A 22,863-nucleotide genomic window follows, 5' to 3' on the forward strand; every position below is an offset into this window, starting at 1 on the left:
AGCATTTGTAAAAAAGTGCAAACATTCTAGAAGTCAAATTTAGAAAAATGAGTCATATTAAACAAAATTTAGTTTAAAGGATGAGTTTGAGGGACAAAACATTATTCGACTCTTTCAATACTTATTGGACTCGCCCATTGCTTATTCGATTCCCTCATTACTTATAACTTATTCGATTTGCTACAGGCTATAACGTTTAAAAAACGTGTTCATTTACAAATATGCGTTAATTCTCGGACATGTGCGCTCAAATACGTTCTCTGCAAACCTTTTTTCCTTGGCTATAAGTTATAGATTTTGCAATAGATTTTGCAATACTTTCTTTAAAATACGTTCAAATCAACCAATCAGATATTCATTGCATTCTCATGGATTAGATATAATTGTGATTTAAGATATGTATCTTTTAATGTGCTATATACTAGAGGTTTACTTGATACATTTCGCAAGCCATTCGTAACTTTGGCACAGTTTGACAGAATGAATTTGATCAATAGTCAGTATGTTTCAATCTCATTATATTTCTTGTGGTTGACGTGCAGTAAGTTCTCAAGGTTTGTTTGGGTGTGGACAAAACGTATGAAAATAACCATTTCAAGAGAAAAATAAAGATCTCGAGCTTATTACACGTATTGCACATAGACAAAATGCACGCAATCATGCGAATGGGTTCATTTGTACCTATATGTATAGTAGGTAATATGTCATTTTTTTTACCAGACTTGACATTACAAAACATCCATGAACATTAAATGACTTTATACAAATGGCAACTAGTTACCATGTTTCTGTGACGTCTGTTGGTCAGAAATATGAATATTCACTTGAAACATGTATTTCAACTGATATGCCGGCAATGAAGAACCCTGCCAAACACCATTATGGCGTTCATAATAAATTCAAAGTTTTACTAATGCTAATTTAGTTTAGATATATTCTTCTAGAAAAAGATGAATATTCAGTTTACGGTTTTATAAATTTATTTACTTTCCAAGTAATGTAAAGCATATTTTTTCTTACAGGATTATATACAGATGGGAATGACAGAGCAGTAAACACAGAATACGTATGGGCAGAATATGGTCAGTCTTTCGGTTTCACGAATTGTATCCGGGTGAGCCTTGAAATGCCACCACTCAGAACTGTGTAGTGATTAATTCTAACACCGGGCTATGGAACGACGATAGTTGTCTTGGTCACAACAGGTTTATATGTCAGTACAGCTTGCTATCTTTATAACATCATATACTGATCTCGAATCCGCTTGATTTTACAAAATGACCATCAAATGAGTAATTTTAAAAAATCCTTGTACAAAGTTTTCTGTAAAGAATAAAATTCTTTCTTTTTTTCAAATTTGCAAATGACAACATGCAACAGATACAATGATTGGTATTAAAATTTTATTTGAAAATCTCAAAATGTCTTTGATTTATATCAAAGGAAATTTCCATGAGACTAAAAGCTCTGAGGTGCGGATCCTTAACTAATTCAGTCCGTTATGAATTTTGAAGAAAACATGTGAAAAGTGTATAAAAATCATAATAGCTTACCAGTTATTCATTTATATAGTTACTTTTAGTTCCGCGGTCTCTTAAGAGTATTGATCATCTCAATGTACATGTACCTTTATTGAAAAGGAAATCGCAAATTTCCCCCTCAAAATTATACAACAGTAGTTTGTTTTCTGTATATACAGAATAACAAAGAGTTGCATATCCCACCGCAAGGTGGCGGGCAGTCTAATAGCAATACATACAACAAAAATATTTTCTAAGTAAAGCGTGGCATTATCCTCCGCGGTATAAAAACTCAAATACATCAATGTCAAATACAATTATCCAAGTATAACTTTAAATGTTTGCAAGCATTGTAAAACTGAAAAAAATAACAGCAGGTAACAAAAAGAAACTGTAACTTGGTACTTTAGACTGAGTTTCCATGGTAACAAAAAATTCCAAAAAATTTGAAGGTCCGCAACAGCAAAAGGCAAACAAGGGTACTTGTCTGATATATACAGACAATTTCCTGGAGCTGTGTTGAATGGCTTTGGGGGTTATAGCCCGGAAACAAAAAGACACAGTAATTTGGTATTTTAGTTTCCATGGTAACAGAAAAAACCTAACACGGAAGTTCTGCAATAGCAAAAGGCACAATTAGGGCAATTGTCTGATGTATGCAGAAAATTTCCTGGAGCTGCGTTGAAAGGTTTTGAGGTTATTGTCCGGAAACAAAAGGATACTGTAATTCGATATTTTTGTCTAAGTTTCCATGGTTACGGAAAATATTCCAAAAATGGAATGCCCGCAATAGCGAAATGCACCACTAGGGCACTCGTCTGATGTATATAGAAAGTTTCAATGACATGCGTTGAACGATTTTGGAGTTATAGCCCGGAAACAATACGAAGCAGTAATTTGGTATTTTTGACTAAGTTTCCATGGCAACAGCAAAAAAAACCTAAGATGGAAGGTCCACAAAAGCAAAAGGCACAACTAGGGCACTTAGAGCTGCGATGAACGGTTTTTTAGTTATAGCTAGAAAAAGAATCTCGGGCGGACGACCGGACGGACGGACGAACAGAGCCCGATTTAATATCCCCCACATACCGTAAAAATACGAAAAAGACAAATAAAATAAAGGATCCTAAATAAGAGCTGAATTTGAACTTGTAGAGCAGAAACTATAAGTGCGAGACGAGTTGAAGAAAGTTTACTATGAAATCAAACATTTAAAAAAGAAATGTACTATCTTGCAGATATTTTAGCCTCGGTTACCATTTTGTGTTGAATGCCGCCCCAAAAATGTACAATAATTATATCCGCTGTCAGAAACAGACTTACAAAATCAAAATTTCATTACACATATATTGCCCAACCCAAACATTAAACTTTTGAAAATGATGCACCCTGAGTACCTAACAGGCTGTCACCAAAATATTCACCTCTCTAGAAAAACTTCTGCCCAAAAGGAAATGTCCAGACAAATTTTGCTTTTTCAGTTTTTCCTGTAATCCCTATAGTGATTGTATCCGTCTGACAATCTGGATGTTGGTTTTTAGACAAGAACGAATTGATTTCTTTGAAACTTCTTAAACACAACATAGGATTGTGCTTTGATCAACTACAAAAGTCACTACAGGTAAGGGATACTGTAATAACTTGCGATGATTTGCAGGGAACACGAATTGCTTCAGCAACACTGGGATTTTTTTTCAAATTTTCATCTTTATAATTATCAGTATTACTACACAATGTTATCCTAAATAGTAGTAAGAGCTCTCCGATACAATATCTTTTTCATCGTATACACAGTATGATATAAAAAACAAACAGATTTAGAATTCCGTGTGTATATATGTTAGATTTAAAAAAAAATTGTAAATTTTACAGTATATTCATATATTTACATTTTGCCACAGAGACTCCCATTACTCTAATGATAATTGTGATCTGCATTATGAGCCAATAAATGCAGGCTATACTTGGTGTAGTTATATCTATATACATGAATGGAAGTCCTGTTTGCTGAAACAATATTAGTCAGCGCGGGAAAATTGACATTGTAGTTGAATGAACCAGTTTGCTAATGAAACTGAAAAAAAATCTTTTAAATGTCTGGACTATTATAAGTAAACTCAAAAGCTATTGAAAAACATTGAGATTTTGTTGTGTTTTCAAATTTGTATATGGATTATTTTTAATCACATTGAACTTGGCTGATGAGGTTAAATGGCTGAAGCGGGAAATTCAAATCTTCATTAGCATCTAATAAATACTTTACTTTGAATTAGAAAACAGAATTTGAATATAACAATTAAAGATTATATGCATGCAATCTTGGTGGCAGATAAATATTCATAGCGTTCTAATCGATTTATCTGCCACTAAGATTGCATTTATATCTCCAATAAATGCAATCTAACACTCCTTTAATTGTTAAATTAATCAAACGTTTACCAGATATTTATGTATTGTATACTAAGACTATGTCATTTGGCATCAACAAAAGACAATAGTTTAACACTGGAAAGTGTAATAATTGTATTATTGGCGATGGATGATCCTGGGAATTCCGCTCCACTAGTCAATAATTCCTTGACAGCAGTATGAATGCTTTAAATACTGTTGACAGTAACATACATTTGTCTAGAAGTATTTGACAGTGAGTTTCTTGCTAAAAACGCTGATTTCCCCCTGGTGGTGGATTTCCGTAGGTGGGGTTATTTTGGAATTAATGCTGCAACCTTATATTTAAATCAACTTCGTTCGGCTCTGAAACTCCGGCGGTGGATGTGGACTGTTAAAAAGATACAGGATAAAACATTAAAATGTAATTCTAATTTCAGTGTTTATTCAATTAACCGGCATGTGACGGAAACAGAATCTTAAATTGATGCATTTTTGTGAAATTTCAATGACAAATCTGCCTAAGGTTATGGAGTAGCTGATAATTTTCACGGACATATTTTAATTTTTCTGCGATTTTGATTAACAAATGAGGTGTGTAAGATGCCATGTATACCGCTTTTGTTTAAGACTTAAAAACTTATCATCCAGCTGTGTACTGTCGAATCTGTCTTAAGCGACCACTCAAGGGAAATTGAAAAGTGGTCTCTTAATAAAGAGTGGTCTCTTAATAAAGAGTGGTCTCTTAATAGAGTAGATCAGGTTAAGGAGGATATATTTTTTTGGTATTTTAAAATTTGAGTTGTCATTCACTGTTCATGAATAAATTATAATTCAGTGTATCATAAGCATTCAAATATTTTGAGATAAAATGAATATAAAAAAAATATTTAACATATCTAAAAATATCATTTCAGTAATTAATTAATATAATAATGTGGTTCTCAGTGAGTTTCATCGCAAAATATATACTTTATGTGGTAATAAGGTTATAGGTGTGGCATTTTTTATTTATTGTAAATATTTATTTTCTATTTGTTTGAATTATTGCATATTATTTTTATTTTATTATTTAATTATTCCTGGTATTGAAAAGAATATTTTTCTATCATATTACACAATATATGGGAATTTCTGTGATTCTTCGTTAGTACAGATTCGACTATATACAGTCGAAATCGCCGAATTATACCCTCGGGAAAATATGCGGTTTTGGAGTATATATAAAGCGTGAATATAACATTGTATCTAACTTACCAAACGGCTTTTCTGGGTCGATAAATGAGAGCACCTCCAATAAGGATAGTGATGAGAATACCAAGCACTGACAGCAAACAGATCAATATCATGGCGGTCTCGGATAAGCCTACAACGTATCATATGTTAAAATATAGTTATTAAGGATCAATATGAATTACAATGTTGCGTTGTAAAGATGCCACGTTCGTTGCTCCAGTGAGCATTAATGATCTGCTAGGCCAATATTACGTCTTTGTATATAACAGATTTAATTGTGTATGTATCCATAGCGACGTTGTTCCTTTTTGAGCGAAATTCTCGTCAATTTATCTGAAGAGTCAATCTCTCCCAGGGTTCATTTTAATGTGGGGACCGCAATGAACCCTGGGAGAGATTGCTGAAGAGTATGTCGTTACGCTCGCAACTACATGACATCACGATTATTACCTACCCGCAAAGGCAGATAACTCTGACACAGGATACATTTTTGTTGAATGTAGAAACATGAAACTTTACAAAGTTATGATATTTACGTTATGAGACCTAACGTAAGTTTAACAGCATGGTGTTACATATAGATATTTGATGCCATTACTATAATACCTGATGTTGTCGTAGTTGTTGCTGAGATAGTCGATGTGGCTGATGAAGTGGCGATTTTCGTTGTCAAAACAGTTACTATAGAAACAATGGTAGAAATCGAAATAAATAATTTAGATTATAGATTATGGAAAATAAAGAATATGTGTCTGTAGTTTGTGATCCTGAAGAAAATTGCTGAAAAGATACTTAAGGTGTCTTAATAATAAGTAAAGTAAGGTCGAATAATAGCACGATAATTCTGGTCAATATCAGGTCAAGATTTCTTGAGGTTTCAGATCAAATATCATGTGAAATTCTGATCATTTTCAGACTAATGAGATTTGATATATTTATTACTTCTTTGTGTTCAAGTATCTCTTCCGTTTCGTACTATTACCAACTAACCCGATTTCTCCAGGTTTTTGATCCGTGTTTTAGACACCTAAGAATACATAACCCAATGACATACCGGATAATCAAATAACCCATTTTATCCTCACAAAAACGGCATGCCAGATTAAATATTAACATGTTTGTTTGGCTTTTCATACTTTCAAAAAGTGTTAAAATGACGTTAAAACGTTGTTATATACATGACCCTTTCATTCTTGTTTTCAGCACTGATCCCCCCATTTTTCCTCATCAGAGGTTGGCAGTACTACTCAAGTTGACGATTATCGATTAAATCACCCAGTCATATACTCAACCAATCATTAAACTAATTAAGGCCAAACCAATGATCCAGTTATCCTACTTCATATGTGTTATATGTTAAGCAGGAGCAGAGAGTACCCTACGTAGACTTTGGAATATAAATCCTATATTTAGGTGCAAACCTCCAAGTAGAGGTAAAAAGTACAACAATAAGAAACAGACAAAAAATAGATTATTAAGAGAAATAATAAATAAAAAATAACAGCAACAAAACAAGAAAAATCAAATCATGTCATTTGTGCTTAAGATTTTTTTTTTTTCATATTCAAAACTCAGAACATCTTAAAGATGCTTATTCATTTTATTTCGTGATTTACATTTATTGGAATTAAATATTTACTAGAACAGTTTCCCTCGTGCAGCATCCCCACGAACTCTGTGGTGTACCCGGTCGGGCACTGATGACATATCACTTGACCAGGCTTGCTCTGGTAGGTTCCAAGGTCACAAAACACACACCATGTCCCATCCTGCCTGGTACCGGGTGGACATTCCACTGGTAAGGATAACGTAGAGATGTTCATTTGCTCAAAAATATTTAAATATTGTATTATTTAAAGATGCTCCACCGCCGACAGAGCATAAATGATATTCATTATTGTGTATATATGTCTAATTAACACAAAAAATAATGTAAGATAATTTATTTCGGCTTGGTGCATGCACAATCAGTACTTTATTCCATATAGGATATAGTGTCACGGAATTTTTTCGTCATGCAATTAATTATTTTTTATAGTTTTAACTTGAAGTGAAATTAGAAGCTCCAACTTTTCAACTGTGGTTATGGTGTAAAGTAAGTAACGTTTGTAACTGAAGAAAAATAATAAATCGTCTGCTTCTGTTTTTGATACTGAAAAATACCTTTTGTCAGCGGCGGAGCATCTTTAAAGAGAATAGATTAGGAAACCTACCACATCCTCCATCATCGTCTATGCTGCCATTGTCACAGGCTGTATGAGTCTCGATAACAACACTATCTGGGTCTATAGAGTATGTGTTGCCGTTGATGACGACACTGAAGAAAGCCTCGGAAGTACTGTTGATTTGGTCTGCAGTATCATCAGATTCACTCAGTATGTTAAGGTAGGTCTGTAGCTCTGAACTTACTGTTAAAGATGCAAATAGTAACATATTCCAATTAATCATGTCACTTTTATTATTTTCATCGCGGTATGAAAAAAATGTTGTCATTTTGAGATCATTCTAAGATTTTTTCTTCATGAGGTGTGAGGAAAAAGAATTGGTCAATCAATTTTAGTCAATCAATTTTAGTATGAAAACAAAGAAAATATAATTATATGACTCAACAAGTTCTATTGTGATATGATGTAATGATGACTTTCCTGGGAATAAGAGTGGACGCATTTTGATAAAGCAATGTAATAATTTGCAGTTATTTCATAATTGAAATTTATTTTTGAAAGATTGATGTCGATTTTCAAAATATGAACGATATAACTTCACTAGTGTTGAAAGCCTTAATAAAGGTAAGTCAGCTTACTAATATTGGACTCAATGAAGGCTGTCAAGTTCAGGTCTCCAATATTTTCTAGATCGAAGACGAACGACATATCGACCGTCGTCCCGGTCGTGCGTCGACGTCGTCTTTTACCACAGGTGTCTGTCGTCACAAAAGCGTCACATGTGTTATTGCGCCGACACTGAGCGTTCCCTGCTATTGCCTGCAGAGCAGCATCAGTGGATGTGCCGCAAGTTAACGCAGCCGTATATCTCGCTGATGTTCTTACTGTATGACTTTTCCCTCCATAAATGCCTAAATTGTTAAGGAAATAAAAAATAAATGAAACATTTCAGTTCTAGTTATTGCCTTCATATTCAACTATACAATTACAGTAAAATACATTAATAACGTACACACTAACAATGAATAAATGTTTATGACGTAAATATCATTCCCCGTCGTGAGATATATATACCATGTGTACAACGAAGTGATTCCGATGACCCTCAGAGTTTACTGTATGTCTATAAGACATGATATTACATTAATGAATATCTTTTTCATCCTGCATTCTTTCTTTCGAAGCATTCTTTTTCCATGTTTTGATTAGAATTAAATATTTGTTGTGCAAATTGCATATGTCGCTATATCACTTATTTTGTTATGTAATAGTTGTGGAGAGGGTTTCTATACGTTGTCATTACTTTTGCCCAATCCGTTTGTTCTATACAATAAAATATGTTAAAATAAAATCAAGTGATTCCGATGACCCTCAGAGGTTCGTTATAACTGTGTTTTACTGTAAATCTACGCGACATAATACAAACTGAGATTATTAGAAAAAAAATCGAGGAGATTGACCTGATAGCGATCAATATCGATTGTGTCCATTTCAAAACAACGTTGAATGAATGGTATATTCGTCAACCAATTGACAGTGCACTGATATCAGTTTTAGTAATAATATTTGAATGTTAACATTGAGATCGTCTTCTTTTACCAAAATGGCGGAATGTGGAAACTTTATGGCAAAATGACCTGAACTCATGAGGTATTACTCTTTCATACAAACATATAGCATTGCTGCTTTTGTAAACAATTTAGTTTCTTGAGAACATGAAACAACTTTCAACATGAAACAACTTTCAAAATTATAGACTTTTAAAGTACATTTATACTAATTATAAGGTATATATTAATCTGTATTTGCATATTACAAAGCCATCTGCTCTGCCATGTGTTTGCGAGCGCAACGTCATACTTTTCAGTGAAAGTGTGTTTTGCTCCTGAAATGATGACGTCAAAATGGATACCAACACACAAGGCTTACCGGACGCGCAGAATTACCGGACACAAACGTAACTCTGTAATAAACAAAGACAGATATCTGACATTATCAACTTACGTCCACAACTCGGAGGTTTCCCATTCCAATTATATGACGTGTTGCTCCCACACTCATAATACTCCAATGGCTGATTAGAGGGAGCGAACTCATACCCTGCTTCACATGTCAAATTACACCGGGTGTAATCCGTCTCAGACACACAGTGATCCGGGACGGCTTTCCATACCGACAGAAGCAACCGTTCGATGGAAATACACGCTGTAGAACAAATTGGAAAACGCGATTACGAAATGCAAACTTAAAAATCGTAATGATTATTTTCATATAAACTTTTTAAAAGCTAAATATAAGGATGTATTTCAATATTTTTGTCATTTCGAAAACAAGAGAAAGGGGTTATTTGGATTAAAATTAATGCCGTATGGCGACGCATAAAAACTACATCGGAAACAAAATAATGGAATATCATAAAATACCACTTTCTAACACAAAACTACTAACAATATGGTGCTCAATATTGCTATTAAGACTAAAATCGTGAGGAAATACAAATTCTTTGCATTGCTTGGATGATTGTCTTACTACATAGAGTAGTATCTATTTGACAATTACCAAGCAAACGAGACTAATAATAAAAGAATGCGCTCTTTTCTGACACCACCAGAAGTTGGAATAACTTACAAGGACATTGCTCAGAGTTACATTGCCTGATCTCTTGGTCATCTCCGCTACAGTCGTTGCCATCTGGCCCCGGTGGAGGACTAGAACAGGTGCGGATTCTCATTTGTTGACCGGTATTACAGGAAGCGTTACATGTAGACCAGTCACTCCATACCGTCCACTGACCGTGCACTGATTCATAAAGTATTTAACTGGCTATTAAGTGGCCTATACTATTTCAAGTTAGAGTTATCTTCCTTTGCCGATAGGTATGTATTGTTACGTCATTCTTTTCAAAGAATATGAACACGAGTTTCGCTAACTTTACAATGACGTAATATAGGATACCTACCCGCAAGGGAGGTAACTTTGATGATATCAACGTTTAACAAGCAGGGTCATTTAAGGATGACCTCCCCTGATTGCGGTGTGTTGCGTTTATGCATGTGTGTGAACTATGTACTTTGACACCGCAGTATGATAGTGTTCTGTATGCTGCCAGAGACACAGACAGAACAAGCATACCCCGGCCGATCATATCATACTGACATCAGGCATTATTATTTTATATTTACACTTGCTAGGCTTGGTCACTATACGCTAATACTAGCCGATTTTGTTTACCATAACTGCATGGTAACATTGAACTTTGAACTTGCGTAAGGAAATGTTCTGTGCAACGTAAAAGGACTACTTTTTTTTTTAAAAAAGAAACACATGGCTTTGTTTACATTTTGACGCAACATTACGTGTATATTGTTGTTTTTCATAGAATTTTGGAAAAATGTAAACAATATATACATGTTTTATATTTACATATGATTCAAACAATTTTTAAATTAACAATTGTATAAAGAAACGGAAAAATATCCCGACCGGGGCGACGTGCTTTCATTTTTGTTAAAAATGATGGGTGTCAAATGTAAACATTACCTCTGTGCCTATGTTCGTCCTACGATCGAGCCTTTGGGGTGGACGGGTGTGAGACCCTCTGATAGAGGTCAGTTATAAACATATCCTCTTGTCTTTGATCTTTGAGTATTTAATCATGTGTATTATAAAACATGCACCGCTAATAATCCACGTGTTGACAGTTCCGCGTCACCACAAATACATTGTATCCATCGAACACAAGTGAATTTGTTTCATCTATCGATGGCGATATGGATCTAAGCGTAGATTATATAATCACATGGCTCCCAAGGATGTAATACCGTCAAGTCAGACGACATCTCAAACACATTGAGCTACTTGAAAATCGGTGTTTTGCCAACTTCGGCAAACTAAAGTGTGTAAGCGTGCGTCAGCTTCGCCTCGCTGCACAATAACGGTCACCGAGTTCACACATGTGGCCGTGTACAAATTCTTTATGTTATTACGCTATATATTAACTTTTAGCAAAATTGAATATATATTTAAAGTTCTGATCTGATTAAATAAAATTATCTCTGAAATTTACTTTGTTTGTCATGTTTATTTTACACTAAAATATTGAACTTTTTTGTCGTCGCGGATGAATAATTCTACCTTACGTGAAGCGTCACCATTCGCTGTTCAAATGAGTAAGCTCCTCCCACTTTTGACCGACTTTTATTGAATAATTACGTCACTTTCAAATGACGATTTTATTGCATAAAATATAAATAAAAAGTCGTTTGAGTGTAAATATAGGGATTGGATTTCGTTTTTATGTTAACCATGCTTGTATGGAGCAATTCCTCTAAGAATATATTCAATATGGGGCGCTAACGCGCCCCATAGAATATATTCTTAGAGGAATTGCTCCATACAAGCATGGTTAACATAAAAACGAAATCCAATCCCTATATATTCACATTATTCAAATGTTAACAATTACCATTATGCTGTCGATTTGGTTTTTTATTTTTTATTTTAAATAGATACACCATACCGCTGCTTTGCATACTTTAGATCACTTGAGCAAAGTACCTAATTTATTCTAATCGTCCAATAAAGCATAACAATTGAACTTAAGAATCTTAATGTGCAGATAAATATGAAAATATATACAGCTGGAATACATTAATTGAAATCAATTCAGCAAATACATACAGAGTAATTACACTTTTATTAATGAAAATTGGGAACTTTGAATGTTGAATGTAATTGGGTCACCTTACATAATTTATCACAGAGCTAATTGTACATATTTTAGAACTTTTTAAAGCAAGTGTCTAAAATTTAACATCAAAAAATAGTCATTCTCTGAATCACACCTGCATAGGAACTAAATATTCCGTCTTTGCATATTACAGATCTTCACCCATTGCATTTAGACGAATAGAATCTTTCCCTGCCTAAACAGCGTGACAACAAAAACCCAACCTGAGGGGTAATTTATGAATGTCCAACCCGGGGCTTGCTGAGGGCTGGATATTCAGAAACTCCCCCGAGGTTTGTTATTTTATTGTCACACCCTCATAGGTAGGGAATGATTCTTTTTCTCTCATATACAAATAAAAAGATAATAGCCTAAAAAGAAGCATTTTCACCGCGACATTAACATGGCTCCGTAGTCTGCAGGTCAATATTGATAACGTTATTGACAATGCATGCCACGGTCTCACCGCATTAAGTTATGACGTTACTGTAATTGTTTTCAGGTTTAAAAGGTAAGCGCGCGAAATCTGTCATACCCTAGGGTTGACAGAGAAATCTCTCACGGCTAAAACTGGTGACAAATCAGTGAATGGTGGGAAAATAATGAAATTCATGTCGTTTTCTCACAAACACATGTTATCACATTCAGTACATACCCGCAAGGACAGATAACTCTGTAATATGCAAATACGGAAAAAGATCAGAAACATGGTACATCGCATTTCAACATAACGTACCAGTGATCTCCTCACAAAATTCCCCTTTGTAGTCGCCTACACACTGACACGTATAATTCCAGTCTTGATTTTGACAAACAGCTCCATTTTGACAAGCATTGTCGAGACAGAAGTCGGGTGGGATGTCACAGTGTCTGCCTGTATATCCACCAATACAGGTACAGTTGTACGTGTTCAAAAGGTTTTCACATTCATGGACCCCACACGGGTTACTGGCGCATTCATCAACAGCTGTGAAAACAAATGAATTGCATCGTTTATTTATCACAGCTATGATCACATACTCTAAAAGTAAGAGTATCAACATTACAGCGGTGTAGTTACTAGCATCATCGGTAATCCAGGGGTTACTACGGTCATTTTGGTCATTTGCCGGACATCAAAAGAATTTAATAACGGTACACTGTATATATGAGTTTAACATATCTCTCTGAAATAATAAAAGGAAGTCTTTATATACTTTTACTATGACACAGTCCAGGTGCAAATATGAGGAGAGTGATAGTAACCCCTGAAGTATCAGGGTGTAATGCTTAAAACAGAAAAGGTGCACGAATACCCGACATCACTGCCAGAAACTTACCATCACATTTTGACGGAATATCCATAACTATTCCCTCTTTGCCTTTAAAGTTGTCCATGTTGTAAATAGCGTTAGTAGACTGTGGCGAACACGTTTGTACATCTCCTTGTATTTCAGCATCTGATCTTTTCGTACCAGTCATCCAAAATCCTGACATTCTGCAATCTTTTCATAAAACGGCAATAATTACAATAAAACACTCATGATACATGTAACACAGCAAGAACTGAAATAGGTATTGAACATATATTCTTTTATGCTGTCCTTAAATAAATTAGATAATTATATACATTTATATTTCTATATCTCATTATCCACCTTTCAAGTGACTACACCCATGTCATATATTGCCATATTCAAGTAATGTTATGCCGGATGGGGATAAATATTCTGACGTCAGGAAAGTTTGACGGGAATAGTTTCAACAACAGATTTTGGGTTACGCAATATAATTTATCACACAACTAGCTCGTCCAGCCATATCATACGGCCATATCATAATTATAGTATGGCATATGTGTAATAACTGTCATGTAAGATCCGCTGTTTGAAATGATCTATCATAATTTATATGGCTAAATAAATTACATTGCAAATAGAACACTGTCACGTTAGAAAGGGCCCTGCTCAATGTACCTTACGTTTAGAAAAATAATATTTTGACAATGAAATCTACACTTGAAGATATGACTTGAAAATGATTAATGACAGTATAGTACAAGAGATCCTAGAGGGATCTTGGCGCCTAACAAAAATGATCAATGACTGACCATGGAAAAAAGGATCATTTCTTTGCTTTTTAAACTTACATATTAAAATCTAGTTGGAAACTACATATGAAATTTGAGTCAGGATGGCTACCTGTCAGTCATCTTGGTTTTTGTTGACTGATCAGATACAAAATGCAATATACACAGTAAGGATCGTAAGGGCACCTACATATAAAATTTGAGAATGATCCCTTCAGCACTTTCTAAGAAATAGAGGTAAAAATTAAACTGCCATATCCAAGATGGCGGTCGGTCGGCCATATTGTAAACCAATCGGTTCCAAAATACAATATGCACAGCTATGGTCTTAGGAGAACCTACCTATGAAATTTGAGATGGATCCCTTCAGTTCTTTCTGAGAAATAGCGGTAACAAACTTCAATTATAAAAATTTAAGATGGCTGCCTGTTGACCATCTTGTTGACCGATCTGTCCCAAAATGCAATATGCACAACTAGGGTCCCAGAGGAACCTTCATATGAAATTTGAGACAGAGCCTTCATGAGAAATAGTGTTAACAAGAAAAACAGACAGACGGACAGATGGACAATCTGATTACTATAGGGCACCCGCATTTCGATGCGGGGCGCTAATTAATCAATTACCTGTTTTTTGTATCTCATTGTATACTCCTTTTAAATGCAAAATGCTTACCAGCAATATCGCCAATTCCCGTCGATATTTGGACACTTGTGCCCGCCGTTACTATATTTCCCGTTACTGTAAAAGATGCAGTATGTTGGCCACTGATGAGCAGCTCAGCTTGTCCAGTCGCTTCATCCCATCGGACGGTGACGTGTGTCCAACTACCAAGTTCCGCTTGGATTGGCGACCTTTAAAATAATTACGCAGTGTATTACTGAAAAATACCTACTAAAATGGCTTTTATTTTTTTAGAATAGGAATGTCAAAATAGTTGATAGTTTTGTAGAGTCGCAGTTTTCATTAGGTTTCCGTTAATATTACACGTATCGTCACCTTCTCAACAATTCATTTAAAATCTAATATATCTGTTAAATAAAATCAAATGGTATTTTGTGTCGTTATACTAAGCTTGCTAAATCATTTAACATACATATTCATAAGAAATCATGATCAAATTTCTAGAAAAACGAACATTTTGGTAACTGGAACTAATATACTTACCCTAAAAATCCCAGTGTATGCGAGTCGACTACCTGAAGCAGTTCCTCTGTAGCCATACCGTTTACAAGATGAACACTAGGCTTTATCACATTTCCTGTGGGGCATCTAAGCCAGATCATCATCGAGAATGCATTTAGCGACGAAGTTAAACTTGAGAAGGTAATGTTTGTTCCAGATGACGCAAATATAACGTCAAACCCTTCAAAACAATCAAAAAGATTAAAAACTAGTATTTTTTTTCGCTTTAAACTTATCCTTATCTTGCATCTTCTGTACACATAATAAGTATATATACTTTGATTGACTACTTTCTCATAAAAAGAAACGAAACCTGTCATTGCAATTTCACATTACTACTATCAAACTCATGCAGTAGATGCTGTTGCCCCTCGACTTAAGGTTGTCATGCCGACATTGACTTACCGACACATGCAGTAGATGATGTTGCCCCTCGACTTACGATTGTCATGCCGACATTGACTTACCGACACATGCGGCAGATGAAGTTGCCCCTCGACTGACGGTTGTCGTACCCTCACTGCAATTCGTACATTCTGTACTATGTTTGTCAGACTGGTAGGTACCAATGGTACAGCTGGTACAGGGAATCACGCCATTGCTGGAGTAGGTACCAGCATTACAAACCTCTAAAAGTATAAAGAGAAATGTTTTTCTCTGGTTACTCTGGCTTTCATCCTGTCATAAATCTAGCACATCCCGTGTGCTGTTCTGGTTTATTTTGTTCAAAGTTCATTAAGGTCAAGTAAAGCCGTAATACCAGGAGAAAAAAACAACGACCTACCTGGTGTGAACACGTTACCAATAGCTTATATTATCACTCACTATCCTTTAGATTTTGTTATACTTCAAAAGAAAATCTTATATAGGTTTCTCCAGAATTATATTTTTCTGGGTTTTTTTCCCCCTTATTTCCAAAAATCTTGTTAGCAGGAAATCTCAACTTTACACACGTACGCGAGTTCTTGAAATGTAAGTTCGATTTCGTACGATAACATTCAATGTCAAGGTCACAGACATAAAAGACTTTTTTTCGAACGTACTTTAGACGCTCATAACTTCATAACCGTACGCTGCACAACGTGTACGTTTCGCTATTCAGATATATCGCGACATTGAACTGTTTTGCATACTACATGTTATCAAAGTTGATGTCAAGGTCACGAGTTCGCTAGGGAGTCAAATGAGATCAAACAAGGTCAAAATTGAACTTCACCATAGAATTCCGTTGATCTTGACCTTCATTCAAGGGTAAAAAATATTACTAAACTATTTAAACAATTTCTTAATAACCAAAAGACCTGATATTTGGACTGCGGCATGCTGGGATAAAGGGATACTAAGTTTGTTCAAATGAATGACCTTGACCTTCGTTCAAGGTTACAGGAATAGCATTGGCTTAAATCTTTAAATGACTTCTATTTAATAGTCAAGAGGCTTAGAGACCTGATATTTGGTCTGTGGCATGCTGGAATAATGTGCTATCCATTTTACTTAAATGAAAGGCCTTGACCTTCATTTAAAGTCACATGGGTCGAATAGGACTAGAGACCTTATATTGTGCCTGTGGCATGCTGGTATATTTATTCAAATGAATGACCTTGGCCTTCATTTAAGGACATATTCAAATGAATGATTTCGATTAAAGGTCACAGGGGCCAAATAAGTTAAAATCTTTAAACGACCCTTTCTTAATAACCCAGAGGCCTAGACCTGATATTGGGCATGTGACAAGCAGGGATGATGGGCTATCAAGGTTGTTTTTTTTTCAAATGAACGAACTTGATCAAGAACCAATGAATTTAGACACCTGATGTTACCGGAACAGTAAGTAATACTGACTGTATTATATCTCAAGTATGCACCATTATTAGCAGAAGAGCGATTTGGGTCCATCGGGTCATTGTTGTCTTTTAAGGCGCTGTCAGTGGGTCCTTGTGTACAAATTGTGATCATACATCGTGTGTCTCATGGGTCATGTGTCATCCATCTGTTCATCTATCCGCCCATTCATTTGTTCGTGCGTTTGTAGTTTTGTTTGTCTGACATAATGAAATCTATCTGGAAGTCTGTGCGTATCATACTCAGTGTCTGTTCTGTCTTCTATAAGGGCGTATGTCCAGACAGACTTCAAACGGATGGCTGGAATGACACATGAATATCCATGTGCAGCCGGAATCATAATTTTATTCGTTCGTTCTTTTTTTGTTCGTTTGTTGTTCTTTCTTGTGTTCGTTCTTTCTTTCGTTCGCTCCTTCATTTGTTCAATTTGAAGCTAAGGGAAACTTATCAAAGCGATTGATTACCGGGATGGAAATCCAATGTTTTTGAAATAATAAAAAAAAATAAAAAAAAAATGAAGAAGCTAATTTATAAAATATAATAATTACTCGAAATATCTTAAACTATTGTTGTTATTGTATTCCCTATACTGACTCGGCATGCGATGTTATATGTCATTGGTGACACAATTCCATTGATACGAATCATAAAATCAGGACAGTTATAAATCTTAATTAAATTTGAGAATCAATACAGGTGTTTTTTTCTATTTTGGTTAAAGCAATCATCTACAAATCTATATCTAACCTTGGCTTGATTGGTTAAACCTTCTATGAACACCAAAGGCCATTTAAGAACGTGCGAGGTTCAGTAGGTGGAGGAAAGTCGGAGTACCCGCAGAGTAAACATCAACCTGTTGTCAGTACATGACCCACGTGGGATTCGAGCCAGGTCATTTAAACCATTCCACAAATACAACGATAGATCAAGTAATCACTCTATAAAAGCCATGGCCTTGTCTTTTTTTCCTTTTTAAACAATACTCCATAGAAGTAAAATGGTTACGTTAAATTAGCAATCAATGAATCAAGAATACTCACGGAAACACTCTGTGACATTCTTTCTCCTAGTTTCTTTAGTAGACATGTCAGATGGACATGGTTTACAAGTGATTTGGTGACTCTCATCCTGGTAGGTTCCTATTGGACATTCCACACAGTCGTTTACTGTTGTGTCAAAGTACTTCCCTGTGGCGCAACCCTCTGTGAAATGAAGCGACGGTTACATAATTATGTACAACTGTATATCTTTATATGTTAAAAGTCTACGTAATTGTACATTTGTATATATAGTACATTGTAAAATAGCCTTTAGAAAATGTTTTCAAAAGTTCCTCCCTAGCGGAAACTTAATTCTTATCTCTTTAAAAGCCCCATATATGCAACTCTATTTTGTAATCGCAAACATCTAATGGAAAATCATCACATTTTCTCTGCATAAAATGTTGACAACAGCCAGGTAAGTTGTTACTGAGACCAACTGTGAAGTTTTGAAAAAGAATAAAAAAAATTATTAAGGAAAAACAGAAACAAAGATGTTATCGGCCGTAGAAAATGTGTAGGCCTATACACGAAACGCTTCGGTAATTGTCAGTTTTGCAATGGCTACAGTTTCAAGATGTATGTTCACAGTATGTTCAAAAGACGATTTTTGACCATTCGATATCATAGATTTACCTACATCGAATAATGTTATAATACACGTCTATCGTATTTTTTCTAGGTCATTATTACAATGTTCGATTATTGTATATGTTGATGAAAAAAAGTGAAACGTTACGTATATTTGGCCTTTAATAAGGATCATTAATTACTTAATAATTTTTTTTTGCTCATACGATCTCAACTATTTGGATAGTCTTTATATTACGAAATATACTGTAATAATTTTCAAGTTTTCGTTGATAGCAGTGATATGTCCCACCTACCACAGTTTGGAGATCCATCAGCATACGAGGGGGTCTCGTGGGGCCGACATGTAATCATGGGCAAAGGATCATGCACTATGGTGGGTGAAGGTGTGAGGCCGCCATACACGAAACTACCATTTGGTTTGGCAGCCTCATCTTCTAAAAGAGGAAAAACTGCTAACAAAATATCGTCATTGGCGTCCAAGTCAAGATTATCCTGCCACGGAGATTCCAATGTAAACCCAATTGTAATAAAATAGTCAGTGCTTCTCTTTTTCTTTCGACCTGTTACGGAGCCGCAAGTCACGGTGACCCCGTTAACTGAACACCCTGAAAGAATGTTACACATGTTATTAAGAAATGATTGATAAAAAGTACAAAATATTGCAAATCGATAAAGACATGAACTATAATAATTACAAAAAACATAGACATTAAATCTTCATGAACTGATATCAGACATCCAATTTGAAATTGATCGGTGCTTGATAGAACTTCTTCGACATAAAGAAATGAGACAAACATAGAATCCTTAAGAAGACTCATTCCTTTCTCTTCGCGTGAGAATTTGATACAAATTTGCAATTTTTCATTTTTGGAAGCCTTTGACGAGAATTATTTATCTAATATGAAAGCAAAGTTATGTCATATTCTCTCTATCAAACACGTCATGTTTGATTTCGTTTCATCTCGTTTGAAGTTTTCATTCAGGTTGAACCGCATCACTAGAAGGCGTAGTTCGATTAAATACAAATCCGCATGAGTAAATAGTGCGAAATTTGTTTATTATTTATAATATAATGCATTTCATTATCAATATTATATACAAAATGTGAATCGTTCTTAAATAAAGAGCCGACAATAATACAAAGAAGTAATAATTATGTAAATTTTATAGAACAAAAGTGATAAAAAACAAGAGACATTTTGTATTGTGATGTTACCGGTTGAATTTAGGTGCGAAAACCTTTTCATCAACTGTTATTCGCCTTCGCTGAGATACAGGATTGACAGATGTCGTTTTGTGACTGCTGATAAGTTAAATGTATCTTAAAAGTAACACTTATTCGGAGGTAGGTTGTCTGGTATATCACGTGACTGAATTGCCACCATCTCTGGTGTGTTTTTATTTCGTATTACACATCATTTATCAAGAATTAACTTGAATAGATTTTAATGTTATGGAAATATATTACAAAAGTATGTGTGCACTATAAAACAACCAAGAAACGGTTTATGATAAGAGTGTACTCATATGTTTGTGATTGAATTTACTATAGACAATCTCATAAGAATTCCGACTTCATTGTGGGACTCTTTTTATATGAAATCATTACGCTGTTGTCACAGGCGACAAATCAAAAGCGACATTACAAATGACAATTTTTCCTATATGAGCTGATAAATTAGTTTATAATCCAATGAAATGCTCGTAACAAGCAAAATTGAAACGTGGTTAAGTTAATTTGATCCTTTAATCGGATTGTCATTCAGATCATTGACGCCGTTTAACTGAAGGTTATAGTGTTAAGTTTTATTTAGTTTTTCGTACATAATTGGCTCTACGCGTATGAATACATACCTTTCAAAGAAATCTACTAATCGCAACAGAGATAACTTATATTTCACGTGTTAAATATGATTTATAAAATGATTTTATTGAACGAGAAAACATTGTAGTTTATGAAAAAGGAGCTTGATTACATACCAGATGGGGCACAGACGTTATTCCATCCAGTGGCGACCATGTCTTCGAGGACTGTTACGAATTTCTTTTTCAGGTCCTCTTGGACAGACGCATCGTTACAGTTACCAACAAAGTAGTGCATTTCGCCCGCTATGATATTGGATATCGGTACCTTCTGACCTATGGACAATTTACAAAATTCCGTATATCATAAACAGAAGGTTTTCAAAATATCTTAAACAATGTTATTTCCGTTTGAAATATGTACACTATAAATCTACACAAACATATCCTGTCCGCGAAAATAACCAGCTATGTGGTATGTTTCACCATGTACTCAATTAAGCTATGCTAAACGTTTCTATGGCCCCTATTTTTACTTGAATTCCGCGATCGTACTATTGGACTTAATATCTATCTTACTCATTCCTTATAAGTTGGTGAATTAAATTCTCTTGAACTATCAACCCCACGTAAAACACTCTGGTTTTGGTTTAACGTCATATTAACAGTCAGTGTTATTTAAGGACGTGCCAGGCTTATTGTGGAGGAAATCCGGAGTACCCGGAGAAAAACTACAACACGTTATGTATTATATGATACCTGTACAATCGTCTACTGCGATAGGGTCCCACACCTGGTTCGTTGTACAGATGTATAATTTTCCGGGAGTCACACCTCTTGGATATCCATAGTTAGCATTACAACTCTGTCGGCAGTAGTAGTTGGTGGCACTGTAGCATGTCAATGCACCATTCAAGGGTGGAGTGAGTTCAGGACATTTATCTTTAACAAAGCGAAAAGTTAATTATAATTTTAATTGTCATGGTAACAAGCATGAACGTTATTATCTAAAGTATTAATTAAATATATTATAGTTTAAATGTGAAGGTAACGTTATTGAAACTGATCAATTCATATTCAAAACTAATAAAATTATGGTTCATTTGGTAGAATGTACTTGACCCAAGTTTGGTTATTATGCTGACCCCGTCATCGCTTCGCATGATACTGAATACAGACGTGACTGAGACATTATATTTTGACAGTAAAAGCATTTGAGACGGCAGCCCCAATAAACAAATAGTACATTGGTACATCTGTGAAGGAATACGTGTTATTATTGAAACAAACAACAGTTGGAACAGTCGACCGTTATAATGTGCAGTTCAAGTTCTTTCGACAATGTCGTCAAATCAATGAAAACTTTATCACACCTGTTTATATAAATCTTACCGTTACATTCCGGCTGAATCCCGCCGCCCCAGTCCCATGTCCCCTTGTCCGTAGTTCCATCCCGTTCACAGGTAAGACTTGTATTACCTATGAGATCGTAGTTCCTCGCACATGTTATATTGCATTCGACACCGTAAATGTACTCTGTTCCAGGGCAGTCAACTTGTATCAAGCCGTCATCAAATAGATCGTTTTTGAGGATCACATTCCAGTTCTGTAAGAAATAACGTTTGTCTCTTTTGAAATTCAATGTCGCAAATTTGAAAAAAATATCGACATGAGTTGTCAATTAACAAAACAAATATAAAGATCTAGCTTGTCGGATATAGTGATCAAGAATAAGCTATGTTGTCCTGTAGAAGGGATAAGTGGTAAGTTAGGATGAAATGTTACCACACATGGAACATGTTGAGTGGCAGTTCCGGTTTTGTATACGAAAAGATTGGCTATATCTAGGGCGCGGACCTTGTCGATTTCTTGGTTGATCATATGTGATTTTTATCCTCTAGAGAGATGGTGGCATTTCATTTCATCTCTTCGCATCGACGTTCGAAAGTGGTATTGTCGGGCACTATTCGTCGGATTCGTAAAGCTTGTGAATAGGGAATGCTATTTGTTGTATGCAAGGGATGACAACTGGTGGGACGGAGGTATAGATGGGAATCAGCAGGTTTGGAATACAAGTCAGTACAGTTGTGTGGCCGCACAATGTACCAAAAACTGCGCGCGCATATCTGTACAGCTGTACGATTTGGACGATCGGTCAAACAAATATTGAACTATTGTCCCGCATTACTGTTCGTATCCTATTATGTAATCGTGTTCGTTTTGTATGTCTTGATAAAGGGGCAAATCGCCTCGAAAATTTGACAATTTTGTTTTGTCCACACGGTTGGAA

General features: G+C 35.2%; 1 protein-coding gene across 1 annotated transcript in view; it reads right to left on the bottom strand.

Moving 5' to 3' along the window:
* Nucleotides 1-1,058: 1,058 nt before the first annotated feature.
* The window catches only part of LOC138321721 (sushi, von Willebrand factor type A, EGF and pentraxin domain-containing protein 1-like), a 31,360-nt gene continuing 9,555 nt past the window's right edge, over nt 1,059-22,863 (bottom strand). Inside the window, 19 exon segments of the mRNA XM_069265628.1 lie at nt 1,059-4,299; nt 5,166-5,274; nt 5,751-5,825; nt 6,784-6,939; nt 7,358-7,552; nt 7,948-8,220; nt 9,314-9,514; nt 9,938-10,108; nt 12,775-13,005; nt 13,358-13,522; nt 14,782-14,960; nt 15,274-15,472; nt 15,759-15,920; nt 18,174-18,335; nt 19,061-19,372; nt 20,751-20,909; nt 21,333-21,515; nt 21,966-22,161; nt 22,163-22,179. Coding sequence (XP_069121729.1) covers nt 4,254-4,299; nt 5,166-5,274; nt 5,751-5,825; nt 6,784-6,939; nt 7,358-7,552; nt 7,948-8,220; nt 9,314-9,514; nt 9,938-10,108; nt 12,775-13,005; nt 13,358-13,522; nt 14,782-14,960; nt 15,274-15,472; nt 15,759-15,920; nt 18,174-18,335; nt 19,061-19,372; nt 20,751-20,909; nt 21,333-21,515; nt 21,966-22,161; nt 22,163-22,179 — 3,191 coding nt within the window. The 3' untranslated portion in view covers nt 1,059-4,253.

Source organism: Argopecten irradians, chromosome 4 (genome assembly GCF_041381155.1).
Source record: "Argopecten irradians isolate NY chromosome 4, Ai_NY, whole genome shotgun sequence".
NCBI classification, from domain to species: domain Eukaryota; kingdom Metazoa; phylum Mollusca; class Bivalvia; order Pectinida; family Pectinidae; genus Argopecten; species Argopecten irradians.